We start from the raw sequence: 14,161 nt of genomic DNA on the forward strand, positions 1-14,161 counted from the left end.
TATTCAGGAACTCATTTAAAAAACTTATTAATGCCATGCATTGATTGCAGTGAAATCTAGAATTCTGGATGATTCTTAAATACCCTTCAATAAAAAAGCACCAGGTTTCCAACTCACATGTTTATTCTTTTGTGACCTTTTTATGAGCACAGGAAATACCGGTTAGTTTTTTCCTGAGGTGAAAAAAATATAGGGCAGGGGAAAAGGTAAAGGACAATCCTAAATAAATAGGTACAATTCCATCTTCCTTCAACAGAGGAGAGGTGTAATTTTATTACACTTTTATTATACTTCCATATTCTGGCTTCTTTGTCATTATTTGAAGCATTAATAAAACAATTCAACTACACTGGCCATTTCAGGACTTTTTCCCTAGGGCTATTCATCTGGTACTAACTGGAATTCATTAGGAAAAGTTGATTATTTTTTCCCCAAAATACTTTCTTTTCCCTAGGCTGAAAACCAGGAAAAAAACTTTGGAAACTAGAGATTTTTCACTTTACAGATTACGCCAAAGCTTCCTTTTCCTTTACACTTCAAATTGAAACTAAGTAACTGTGAGCATTTTGCAGATTTTATCTCAAATAATAGTAGGTGGAGTTTAAACAGTGCTAGAAGTTGCTTCCATCTCCAGTTTCATATTAATGGTGTGCATACCAAGGGATTTGAAGATCCATATGTTATCATATATAATACATATATATATACATCAAAAACCTACCATTTAGCAATTGACATGAACAAGTTACGTGACAGAAGAGAAAAAGGGACTACAAGTTATCCTAATGAACCAAGGCAGGTTGTCATTTTATGGCACCAACACATGAATTTGAAGGAAGAAAAATCACATTTAAAAAATGCATATAGATTACCTTGCCCTGAAGGTGAAGATTACTGCGGATGACATCTCGTACTTCATCTTCAGTATCTTTCTGCCAATAGATTACAAATCATATAAATTAGGAATAGAAGGTAATTAGGAAAAGATATGATTCATTAAATGTCAGTCTTGGGTTTCATCAGATGATGAATAAAACTGACAATGTGGAAAACTGAGGAAAATCTCAGAGACAAATCTTTTTGAATCAGGTCAGAAATAGCTACATCCAAGCTTGCAGTAACAAATTCTGGATGGCATCATACATATTTGATCACAGTAACACACTAAATGCAAATCTGAATTAAAATTACTAGTATACATATAACCAAGGTTTGACCAAATAAAACCAATAACATGAACACAGTCTTCTCTGATTTGATTTCTGTTTCTTTTGGAAATCTTTTATGCTGTATAACACTCAATTCAGCTGTCCAAAGGTCATAAAGTGTATAAAGTGTATAAAGGGTGTATAAAGTAGCACAGCCTGAGAAAGGAGTATATTCCAAATTACAATCACATTATTGCACTGTGATTTTATACCCAGAAGAATCACTTTTAAATTAGTCTACCCCTACAAAAACTCATGCATTCACATGAGAGTGACCAAAAGGAATTAGTTATGATATTGGGCATAGAAGTTAGTAAACGTCTAGTCCTTAATTTTATTTCCAAATTCAAGCTTCATAAAATATAACAAACTCAAGTTAGCATTAAAAATTAAGAGAGAAGAATAATTTTTAATTTAATAATGTCATCTTTATTCATATACTGATCATTTAGAAAATAAGTATGTCCAAACTGAAATGTTTTAAGCCATGAGAACTGCATGCAGATAACTATTTACCAAAATTACCCACTGTGCCTTTATATTACAGAATTATAGTCTTGTTTCTCTGTGTCACACTGTAAGACGAATACAGGGTGAAATATTCAAATAATTTCCCTGGTAAAATATTTCTACCTTTTGCAAGTGCAAAAAGAGCACCTACCATACTAAATCGATTTTTGGCCAGTGCAATTAGCTCTTGGTCTCCAGGAGCACAAATGTTTAGGCCGATGGGCAGTAATCTCTTCAGTGCTGCCACAATGAGCGAGGTCTGCATAGAATACCGGTCACCTTTTCGCTTCATCTTCTTCCTCTCCTGGTCAGAAACTGCTGCCTGCAGAATAAAGCCAAGATGAAAAAAAGAAATCTCATATTAAACAAAAGAATTGTACTCGCAACTTTGTACTCGTCTCTGGTTTGAAAATCTCCTTATCACCTGTACAGGTGCAACTATATCTAATGGAACTGCTATTATGTCATTGGCAATATTTTGCACCTATACCTGTAAGGTCCACTGTGTTTCTCAAATGACTATGTTTTGAATCTCAACCCAGGGTTTTCATCAGATCTTGTTACAAAATCCACTAACAAACAAAACCTTCCCAAACAAACAAACACCATCAAAAAACCCAAACCCCGCAAAAAACCAGATCCACTAAAAAAAATACCAAGCAAACAAAAAAAAGCGTTTCTTTGGAGTCCTCCTGTCTTCTTCCCCTTTGCAACAAGAAAAATATAAAGATCTTTACACTACCTTAGACATCTTAGATTTGGTGTCACTAATAAGGAAAGACATGTTGTTGATTTCATTTTGTACCACAAAGTTCTGCTCTTCCCTTTTGAAATTCTGGAAATATACAGATCTCAGTTAGAAGCATTTATACAAGGAATCTATCTAAACATGTCTTAAATAAAAATTTAAATTAACTGAAAATCTGTAAAATCCATAAGATAAGACAAGAACAGTTAAAATTAACAGATGATCAATAATGTCCTTGAATTTCACATTTATTTACATGGCATAGCTAAGGTGGTTGCATGTTTGGTGGTTTTTTCCATGTTAGAGAGAAGGAAATGTTTCTCCAGCTATTAAACAGACATGATAAAAGTCTCACTCCTCCTCTAATTCAAAATAAAAATATTGTCTGGAATTTCCCTTACCAGTAAATATTCACTTAATTTTTGCCCCATCATAAATTTTCACTATATTCAGATACATAAAAAATTTTTTAAATAAAAGACTGAACTAGTGAATACACAAGTAATTTGATGATCCAGTATCTACTGTATATAACCAGTTTTTGTGAACAGGGGTGTTTATATTAAATCTTACAGTTAAATTCAGGCACAAGTACAGAATTCAAAACGAATCTTGTTTCCCAAACTTGAAAGAACTGAAGTTATGGCAAAAAAAGAAATTTAGTAGAGCCAACAGTCCATACAGAGATCTAATGCCTGAAAGTATTTAGTCTCTTTTGCTGTTTTAATTCTTTGGGTTCCAGTATTCACTGCATCATGTGCCTGATTATGTCTGGTTACAAAAAGGCTATAGGGTCAAAAGAACTGAAAAGAAAAAAAAAAAGGATTCAAAATAATGAGCTTAATATATTAAATATAAAAAAATAAATTAAAAAACCCCAAACAAACAGAAAACCCACAACAAAAAAAAATTAGAATCTCTAAATAAAATATTTACAATTAGTGTTACTATGTTACAAAATACCTATCAACTCTCATAGCTACTCTGCCATTTCAAAGGTGTCAGAAATGTGAAAGTCATTAATACCTTCTCATCTGCAGTTTCAATTATGTCATTAAACATGTTTTACAAACATATTTGATCTACTTGTTTAAAAACCTCATTAAAACAAGTATTTATCAAGGAATTACTTACATGAGACTTTGACCAGTAAATGAAGACCTCAGCCACCATGCGGAACAACTCTTCCGCTTCAGGGTTGGGCTCCTTCAGCCATTTTGCCCTAAAATTTGGTAAAAGGTTGAAAATGTGGATGATTTTCATCCACTGCCTTTATGCTTTGAAATCAGTTTACAACATTTTACAAGGACAATGTCAACAAAACCAAGCATGCATGTTTTTAATCCTTTCTGGTAGCAGTGGCTTTTTGCTATCCATATTTCAAAACCCTGAAAATCCTTCTACATTAATCCTAGGTCTAATCCAATACATTTTGATTGCAATTTTTTTGTTTTGTTTTGTTTTCTTATGAAAAAGATCCCAGCTCCTTCTAAAAGTCACAAAGCATTAGCTTGAGCAGTTTCAAGATTGTCAGACTGAATAAAAGCCACTTTAATTTAGTGCTAGGCATATCAAAGGATAAGAAATTGTATCAATAAACAGGAAGGTTTTATGAGCTTCATTGACCTATTCCTCTCCACATACCTGTTATAGTCCACAAATCTAATCAACAAAGGGTAGAAGGCATAGAGGTCCCGTGCCAAAGTGGTGAACTCATCTAGGATTAGCAGTTCAGACTCCGACATGTCACCTCTGCCTTCTGCTCTTAGATGTTCTTCATCCGATACAACCACTGCTGCTTTTTTCTTTAATTTATCCATCAGTGGAAGGAAGTGTGTCTTTAAGAGCTGGGGCTTCGCTTTACTTATGATGGGCTGGGAAAACACTATTTAAGGCAATGAACATTATAATATATACCTTGCCACAACATATAAATAAAAACTTTTACCTTTTCCCACTTTCTTGAATCTCATTTCTAGGCTACAAAGCAAAATCCTGCCCCCATTGAAATCAGCAGAAGTTTTGCCCAGAATTAAATGTGGTCAGGATTTTACAAAGTCAATTCAGTTTGTCACTATGAGGGCAAACTAAGCTTGCAAGATCATAAATCTTGAAATACCTCCTTACTGGTATTCTGTCAGCATGGTATTTGTCTACATAGTTTTACTGAGCAATGTAGAAGTTGTTTAATGGTATGTGTGGGTGGATACACGTACAGATAGCTACATAATGCACACAAGTTTTCTCAGCCACTGGTCTCCCTTTTGAACGATGCTTTTTAACTTGTGCGAAGTGGAACTCAAAAGCATTCCCTGGTTATTTGAAAAACCTAAGGAAACAGCCTGCCTGTATTTCTTATGCACATTAGGAAGGCTTGTATGTAGACACAAAGGAGACTACCATTCATTTCAGAGTCATTAGCACAAGCTTTTGCAAATCTACTCATAAGAACAAATATGTAAATTAGCCCTGGGCCCATTAGTGCAAAACCATTTGTAATATATTGATTAAATTACAAAGAATTTGTCAGTTACCACCTATCCTTAGACTACATTACATTACTAACCCTCAAAAGACTAGGAATTCAGAGTGATACCATGAATGAAATTACTATTATAGCAAGTACTGGAAAGTCATAATAAAGTCTAATTGAAAAATTGAATCCACACCACTGAAGTGACTTTTCCTCGGAGATTGTAACACTGAGAAATAAAGTGGTTTTAAATAAATTTTACGGTGTTATCACAATGACGTTAATGTAAGGATTACTAAAATGACACGAACATTTCCAGATTTTATTGTAATGGATATGTTAGATATACACCTTCACAACCACATTTTAAGGATCCAGCACTCACACCAAATAGCAAAGAATTGTATAATGCCTGCAAAAGGAAACTTGCTAAGTAATGAAAATGAGCTAAATAACCATAAGTCCTTGAATTCAGGATATTGCAAAGTGCATATGTGTATATTCTGGGGAAAAATAAATAGTCTAATGTACTTCTTATATTACTTATTAAGAGATTAAAACATATTGCTTTTTCTTTATATTTAATATTTCCAGTTCATCAAGATTTTTCATGGTTTAAAAATCTAAAAATACGAGTCGTCTTCTACTTCAGCTTTAACACAGTAAATACAGAGCAATTCAGAGTGTGCGCGTGTATATATACATTCTGAATACACACATGTTTGCTTGTTTAATTATTTATTTTTGCATCTTACCTGCTAATCTCTTCATCCAGGCTCCTTCATCAATACCAAGATTGTTATAGATGATTTTCAATATGTTACCCAACAGAGTGTTCATGTGCTCTGACGTCAAGGCTGTGCAACACATCTCAGCCTTGTCAGGATTGTTTTCTGGCCCATGCTCCCACCAGTGTGACATGTAACTACATAGCATAGGCAGTATTACTTCCATGATATGTGGCATTTGTGTGTAACGAATACCAGATTCTGCCAGTTCCACGATTTCTTCCATTAACTTCACCAAGGAAGGAATATTTGGGCAAACCTCTTCTACACTAGTAGGCAAATTGAGAACTATTGAAAAAAAAATTCCAAAAATCAATAAACTAAGTCATAGAAGGAAAGTAATTTTTTTTTGCTATTCAATACAATTTTTGTTTTCTATTTACATTTACAGTCTTCTGACCCAAAGGAAAAAACCCAAACACAACAACAAAAACCACATCATTTCATACTTTTGAGCAATAGACTGTTTATATGAAAATTCCTATAATTAAAATAATTCCTACATGAAAGTTTTAATAATGTAAATATTATGGAATTAATTTGGAGAAATCAGATGTGCTTTTCTATATTCAAAATAAAACTTAAATTTCAAACTTTTTTCCAATATAAGCTTTGCAGTTGAGGAAAGAAACTGATACAACAAAATATCTCTCAACACATCAGATGAGACCTGGAATGCTAATAGAAGAAAAAAAATCATTGCCTGTCATAATGAATTGAGCAGATCCAATAAACTGATTATAGAGGTGAATGACTGATTGTAAATGTATACTTCTGAAGTTATTTCAGTTATTAGTTCTTTCCTCTGAAAAGGCACTGCAGTTGCCTTTATTTTTGGAGGCAGTTTATTTCATCTACAAATAAATATCTGTAAGCACAACTACTAGCTCTGTCCAACATCCTTATATACTCATACAATGACATACATAGATACCTATAAATCAAATATTTAGCCTGCAATTGGTAAATATAAATGTCTGTACCAATATAGCCTAAGGCTAGTCTTTTTTGAAAAACATCATCTTCTCCAATACATTTTACATGGACATCACAGAGTCTCCTTAAGATTAACGCAATTTTTGAAAATAAATTCAATTTTCTGTTAAAAAAATCATTGAAAATACAGTGGATTTTCCTTCTAGGTGTAGTAAAATAGCTAGAATATATATGGCAAGAATGTACAGCTGTTGATATTTTCAAGTTAAGATACTACAGCTCATTGGAGAACAAATCTGGTATGACGTCTTTTTTAAAAAATAAAGGTGAAGTTATAAAATGGATGTCATAAACTGTCATATTATACAAACATACTGTCATGTATCTGTATCTGTGATATAATTCACACTCAGCATATATGCAGAGCTTGTACACTGCTACTGCAACTTCTATTTATTGCAGGAACAGGTTGTGCATATTCTACAATCATGTTACAGCATAAGAAACATCAAGAGTAGAATAAAAAGGTATATGCAAAATAAACATACATGATATTACTGGAAAGTATCTGTACTGTCTTGTATGTCAAACAAAGTAAAAAAACAATTTACATACTACTCTGCAATGTATTTACTTTATAAGGGCATAATATGTATTTAATACAGCAAAGGTATTTTTCTTCAGTTGCAAGTATTTATATTTTAGGGACCCAACATTGTGTGCGTAAACTGAGGAACCAAAGTTACTGATAAGAATACAGAAGTTTATCATCAGATACATAAAAACTGAGATACTTAAACTGTGCAAAGTCTCTTCATTAAATTGATTCCAAAGTGGTATTTTGAGAATGGTATCTCAAAATTAAATCGGTAATCTTAGGAACATAAAATATTCAGTTTTACCAGACTTATCATTGGTTTAGAAAAGAAATACAGAAAAGATGTTACAAGAAAATTCTTGCATTATAAAATGTATTCAAAAATACATGTATTCAGGCAAGAAGCATTTATAGTGAAATAGTGCTTTCATAACCATTATGTGAGTTTCTAGAAATACCTGCTCTGTCTCTTGCATTCTTGGTATTGTAGATTGAGTAGATATTATGTTTGTTCAAATGAGTTTCCAAAAAAGCCACTGGAAAGGCACCTGAGAAAGCAGCCAAGCATTCTCCTAGTGCTGATCGTTGCCTGTGAATTAACAAACACAGTAAGTATACACACCTTTGATCATGGAATCACAGAATCGGTAAGGCTGGAAGGAACCACCAGTGGAGTCATCTGGTCATTGGTGCTTGACTACACCTTGGGGTTTTATTTTACAATGAACACATTTCAAAGTGATAAGCCACTACATTATTAGGATCATCAACACAAGAACAGGTAATAGAAACTGAAGTCTAGCAACCCTCTGCTAATATATGAATGAAATGTTAAGACATTTTATTCTTTCTAGATCTAACTCATTAAACTTTATATTTAAATCTAATTTCATTCCCATTGTTATTTATACTATTTGCTCCTTCTTCCTTTTTTTTCCTTTTCATTAAGTCTTCATAAGCAAATCATACATCCATCACATACACCTAAAAACAGCATGCTATATGCTTTTCAACTGTAAAAATGGTTGTAGACAACCACATATAAAAATAGTCACACTGAAATATTTTGTCTTAAAAACAAATCTCATATAATTTATTTGCCAAATAGCAAACTAAGTTAATTTTATCTCCTTAATGAAATTAAGGAGACTTGTTTTTCCTCAGATGTGTAATTTTTAACTTAAGTATTGGTCTCAACCTTTCTTCATAATGTTTCCTGTGATGCTGCCACCAAGTAAGCAGGGGTATGTCATTGGGTTGCTCTGGAGTTATGCACAGGTGGATTTGCTAAAGAGTATGACTCCCTAAACAGTGAACTTCCTAGATTACTGCTACCAATATCTGAAATGTATGAATCCTGTTTAGCCTTCCTTCAGAACAGTTCTAGTCACTCTAGTTCAACTGTTCAGTTTTAAGAACTGAATTATCTAAGTATCTCTATTTTTTGGCCTAACATGGCTTACACAGACCAAATGTAACTTGAAGGGGGGTTAACAGATACACAGATGCATAAAAAAGCAATTATAAAGCCTCATTTCCCTGGGTAATTGAGTTAGAAAAGAAGTAGTGTTGTACAAGTGACAAATTAGATTCAATTTAGGGTAATAAGAAAGAAATATACAACAAAATAAAACACTATAGAAGGAAGAATCATAACAATTGCTGAGCTGGATGACATAATTTTGCAATGCCTCAGTTGACCCTCAAATAGGTCCTGTTTGTTATAATGTCACATAATTTTATTTTTTATTTTTGTTTTAATTAAGAAATATATTTTGACAAGCATATAATGCAATATTTTTAGTGTATTATAATAAATGCAACTGCATTCCACTTAACATCTGAGCACCATTTTTTCTCTCCTGATATCTTTGCAACAACAATCTCCTCTCATTTCTGAACTGCAAATTCATGATGCTAAACATAAACACAAATATTAAAACCAGAAGAACACTTTTCCTTCTTACCGCTCTACATAGATACTCTTGCTAGTTCCCAGAGCGTATAAACTGGCCAATATTCTATAACAGGAGACCTGAACATCTTCCACTAAAGAGAAGAAGAAAATGCTATTTATAAAGAGATTTTTTTTTGCAATTTCCCTAGAATTAAAATACATTTCCTTCTACAATAACTGAATTAATAACATTAAGATGTCAAAAGCAATCCATAGAAATCACTCACTAAATACAGAAAGTCTTTGGACCACTGAGTGCTATAGTTTTTACTCAAAACTTCCATTCACTTCAATTATCATGTTAACAGCTAAGACAGTAAACGTATTTCACTAGTGCATTAACTTTCTGAAATTAATGGCATACCAACTCTTTACACATGACACCTTTACAAATAGAACACCACTGTACAAAAGAAAGGAAATCCAGTGAAACAAATACCTAAATATTTTAATCAGAGTTTATATTTTTTTAAATTTAGGCACAGATACTAGCTAACAGCATGTACTTTGTTTACATTTTTCACTGACAAAGGATTAAAAAAAATAATCCTTTAGTCCTTATGAATATTTCATCAAAGGAGGTTTAAAAACTATCAAATATTTCAGCCACAAAAATGTGAGAATAATCTTAATATCTATTTGAAAAAATGCTTTTCTAGTGTACTCTGCAGTAATACAGTAACAAGAGTAAGTACCATCAAGAAGGACAACACTCCCATTCTTGCCACAGATGTCTTTCCTAGTGTCTCCTACACTGCTAATATTGTTGCCCAACATGCAATGAAATATTGTGAGTAAAACAAATAAGATAATCTTATTCTTAACAAGATGTAAAGAGAAGTTGTGTGCAAGAAAAAATAGCCTTTTCATCTATGCTCTAGATAAAATAAATAGGCATAACTTAAATAATTTATTCTTTCTCAGTTTATGAATTCTAAATTGGGTGTTTTACACCAGTGTGATGCATGTAGAATAGTTGGTAAGTGATACAGTATACAAAGCTAATTATTAAGTTTTAAAACACGGAATACAAGAGATCAAAAACTATACAAGGCATGAACCCGCTGATGTCTAAAACAGTGGTTTATGATGAACAAGTGAAGTATGTGAACTCCACAAATACTTTTTCTGCACACTATCGCAGTCTCCATAATTTTACTGAAATAATTTAATGAGAAAAGAAGATGTTTATATCTCATGACATTCAAATCCATCAAGACAACTGCAAATTTTCAAAGAGTTCTTTTAAGGCCATACTTTTTACAGAATCTAAAAAGAGAAAAAATATAACTTGATATTCTTTTCCACCAGATCCTTTTCATGGATTTTCATAACTGAGTTAGCTCTACAGAGCAGAACTGCCTCCTTTAGTGCAGTATGGATAGTAAAATTTCTGTGAGTTCCTAAAATATATAAAACTGAACCTTTATGTGCAGACTGCAAAGCCTGCAAAATGTTGTCTTGCAGATACTGTGTTGGGGAAAATAAAGAACACAATATGCTCTATTCAGAATCTCTACAAAAACCCCATATACAGGGTCTCATACACATTCCCTTTTCTGGTGCCTGAATTCTTCAGAAGCTCCTTCCACTTTTCCCTTTTCCTTAGAATTTAAGATGCACCCACCCAGATTCCCTGCTAATTGAAACTGAGTCAAAGTGCATGTATGATGGTATAACATCATTCTTGTAGTATAACCTTATTTAGAGACAGAGAAAAAGCAAATTAACTTGCACAAAATGACTTCTCACAGAAGAAGAAAGTCATGTTAAATCTATGGTAAAGTTATAAACAAAATCAATCCTTCTTTCTAATCACAGCCACATCTGCTTTAATAATTTACATGATGTCCACTAAAACCTGCAGACTGTTTTTGGTTGATTACAGCAAATTCTGTCAAAATGACATAGGATTTGTCCTTCTCTAACAGAAATGAGAGTCTAGTAACACTTACTACATGATACGACAGATATTTTAGTGGCATGGACCTTCTACATACATACATGATAATATGATGCATGATACATACATATCAAATCTTCCCCAAACTGGTGCTGTCCAATATGCTCAAATAATGAAGATAGCACTGGCAGGAGAGCAACTGTGGTATAATTAATGATTTGTGTAACTCCTTTTGGCTGATTTCTGCTGTGTGTAAACTGGCCTTGCTTAAGATTTTCCATTGTTTTCTCCAAATCCTCAGCAGCATTGTCCAAAAATGCTCTCAATGCCATCCTAACAGATTCCAGACCAGTTTTCATCACAGTCCTGTTTATAGCATGCAAAAAGAACGAAAAAGGATATTCTATTAGACAAGCATGGAATAAAGTTTAGTCTCGGATGATATGAAATAGATAACAGAGATCTGAAGAAAAATCTTTCATCTTTTAATATTGTAAAATCTTCTCAAAGCAGAATAACTTACTGAAAACAAGTTTCATAGGTATCCTGCAGAACACTGGGATACTTTATTTGGCTTTCTGCTGAGAAAATGAAGTCCTTTAAAATTTATAAATTTATTCATTTAATTTCAGAGGGAAAAAAACCACCTAACAAAACCAAGAATGAGTAAGTCTGAAGTTTCTGACTCTAGAAAGAAAAGAACTATCTCAAGCTACAACTCAAGAAGTCTTTCCAACCATGACAGTCATATTTCTGTCTCCAAAATAAAGGCATCAAAAAGGAATGAGTAAAAATAACCACATCTGTTTAAAAATATAAATAAATAAATAAATAAATAAATAAATAAATAAATAAATAAATAAATAAATAAATAAATAAATGCTTTGATTACATAACTCTAGCACCATAATATAAAGACATAATTCAGGAGAATTATTACCTTATTTGTTTTAACTAGCTTAATTACAGAAATCCTTTGTTTAAGGAAAGTGAAACCCAGGTGATGTTCTTTTGTAAATTTAGTATTAGTCCAGTTTTTCTCTTTGGTTGTTCATTTTAAAGAGCAAATATATATAGTTTCAATGGTAATCTCTTCAAATTAAATGTTATCCCATGAATTCCATAATCCCTATCTAGAGCTATTTTTACATCTCTACCAAGAGCTAACTTAGTGGCCTCCACCTTTATCTGTATTCCATCTGTACAATTGCATAGAGCATGGACAATTTAAGACCAAAAATCCAAGATATTGCAACATAAAGGATTACCATGCAGTATCTGAACCATATTAGTGACCATGATCATGACTACCGCATAACAAATGGAAAGTAAAACTTGACCATTGAAACCACTGCAAATATACTGAGAAAAAGAGCTATCTGTGTGTAATACAGTCAATTTTTGGGACTAAATGCAAAGTGAAAAAAGTTACCTTGAAATTTCCATGGAGATAGTTTAAACTACCATATTTTGTTTCACAGCTGCAAAGATCTAAAAATCAACTATCAGCACAGATGGTTGAACGTATAGTAAACAGAAAGCAACACATTACCCTCCAATATATCAAGGTTTTCTCATCTATAAACCTAACAACAGGTCAGGCAGCTCAATTTAACTTAAAAGTAACACTGAATTCTATGTAAAGTGTCTGGGTTGTTTTGGGTTTTTTTTTCAAATAAGAACCTGAATTAATTTTGCAAAGACATTCTGTGAGACAGATTTATTGAACTTCGTGTCCATTTAACTCCTGAATTTTTTGATTAAACAGTGTAAGCAAAATACTAAAATATTTCTAATTTTATTGCGGTTTTAAGAAAGTCATGATTAAAACAAGATGAATTAATAGTCAGCAGTTTCTGGACACCATTGATCCATACCAAAGTTGCAAATGTAACCTACAAATAGCGTCCTGTCAAAGCATAGTAACTAACCTACTTCACAAGGGGAATTCTTTTCAGCATGGTAATTCCTTGAGTGTTGAAATTCAGTAGCCTTATACAGATAGCACAAATCTGACTGCACATTATACTCTTTATTCTTGATTTTCTTTGTACTTTAGAAAATATAATCAGTATTACCTCGCATCCAAAGTCTGGCCCAGTATGTGAAGACAGTTCACTATTGATGTGGCATCATTTCCTAAAAAGGGGCAAAAATGAACCACCAATTAAGCTGAGCATAGTGTGTAGCATATCAACACTCCGCTAACTGTATCTCTGCATTTAATGAAAGAATAAATGACACAGCAGAAGAGCACTGAACTTCTGCATAATTTTAACATTCAAGTTAAAAAACATGCATTTTTTTGTCTTAGCGTTGTTTACACAAATGCAGTAACTAGAGCCAGTAAAGCATCTCTCATCAAATAGCTGAGGCAGTCAAAATGGAAGCACTAAAATGTGGGGTTAATTAAAGCTGCAGTGTATTGCCTGGTTTTCATTTGATTTTTATAAATTTTGCTTCAATTAGTTCAAGTTTATCTGGACATTTATCTTCCTCCTCTCAGTAACAAAAAACCTGTTAATTTTCAAAAGTTGCTATTGCAGGAAGAGAACATTTATATAAAATGCCATAATAGAAGTTAGTTCCCTGGTGTTACCCATAGGCTGCAGCCATTTATAGCTTGATTAGATGTGGTTCACATGAGTAACAGTCTCTGACATAATACACATATTCCATAATATTTTCCATTATTTTTTCATACTTATGTAAAAATAGGAGTTATGCACAACATGCCTTGTATGCATATATATCCCAAAATGTTGCCTTGTACAAGCCTCTTTCCTCTAAGTTCACTTTTTAAATACGGGACACATGTAGGCTACAAAAATCTGAACCACAGCTTACCTAATACATTTTTTTTTTAATGAAATTCTGCAAAAATAGAAATGCCTTTTCTTGTGTCTCTTTATATTTAAATTTTCTCAATTAATGAAAAAAGTAGAAACTAATTGAAGGTTTAAGACATATTTCTGTAAATACTGTGATCTGCATACAGTGATACAGTGCACTGTACTTTCTTACTGGTGGTTATTTCACT

The 14,161-nt window shown here is 32.7% G+C and overlaps 1 protein-coding gene across 1 annotated transcript in view; it reads right to left on the reverse strand.

The window, feature by feature from the left end:
- The window catches only part of RYR2 (ryanodine receptor 2), a gene marked incomplete at its 5' end in the record, with an annotated part of 247,650 nt that overhangs the window by 70,031 nt on the left and 163,458 nt on the right, over window positions 1-14,161 (reverse strand). The window contains 10 exons of the mRNA XM_017835267.1: window positions 873-932; window positions 1,870-2,040; window positions 2,461-2,553; window positions 3,601-3,688; window positions 4,111-4,351; window positions 5,695-6,015; window positions 7,720-7,850; window positions 9,229-9,310; window positions 11,249-11,487; window positions 13,200-13,260. Coding sequence (XP_017690756.1) covers window positions 873-932; window positions 1,870-2,040; window positions 2,461-2,553; window positions 3,601-3,688; window positions 4,111-4,351; window positions 5,695-6,015; window positions 7,720-7,850; window positions 9,229-9,310; window positions 11,249-11,487; window positions 13,200-13,260 — 1,487 coding nt within the window. The remainder of the gene's footprint in view (window positions 1-872; window positions 933-1,869; window positions 2,041-2,460; window positions 2,554-3,600; window positions 3,689-4,110; window positions 4,352-5,694; window positions 6,016-7,719; window positions 7,851-9,228; window positions 9,311-11,248; window positions 11,488-13,199; window positions 13,261-14,161) is intronic.

Source organism: Lepidothrix coronata, unplaced genomic scaffold (genome assembly GCF_001604755.1).
Source record: "Lepidothrix coronata isolate B3197 unplaced genomic scaffold, Lepidothrix_coronata-1.0 Scaffold253, whole genome shotgun sequence".
Lineage (NCBI taxonomy): Eukaryota > Metazoa > Chordata > Aves > Passeriformes > Pipridae > Lepidothrix > Lepidothrix coronata.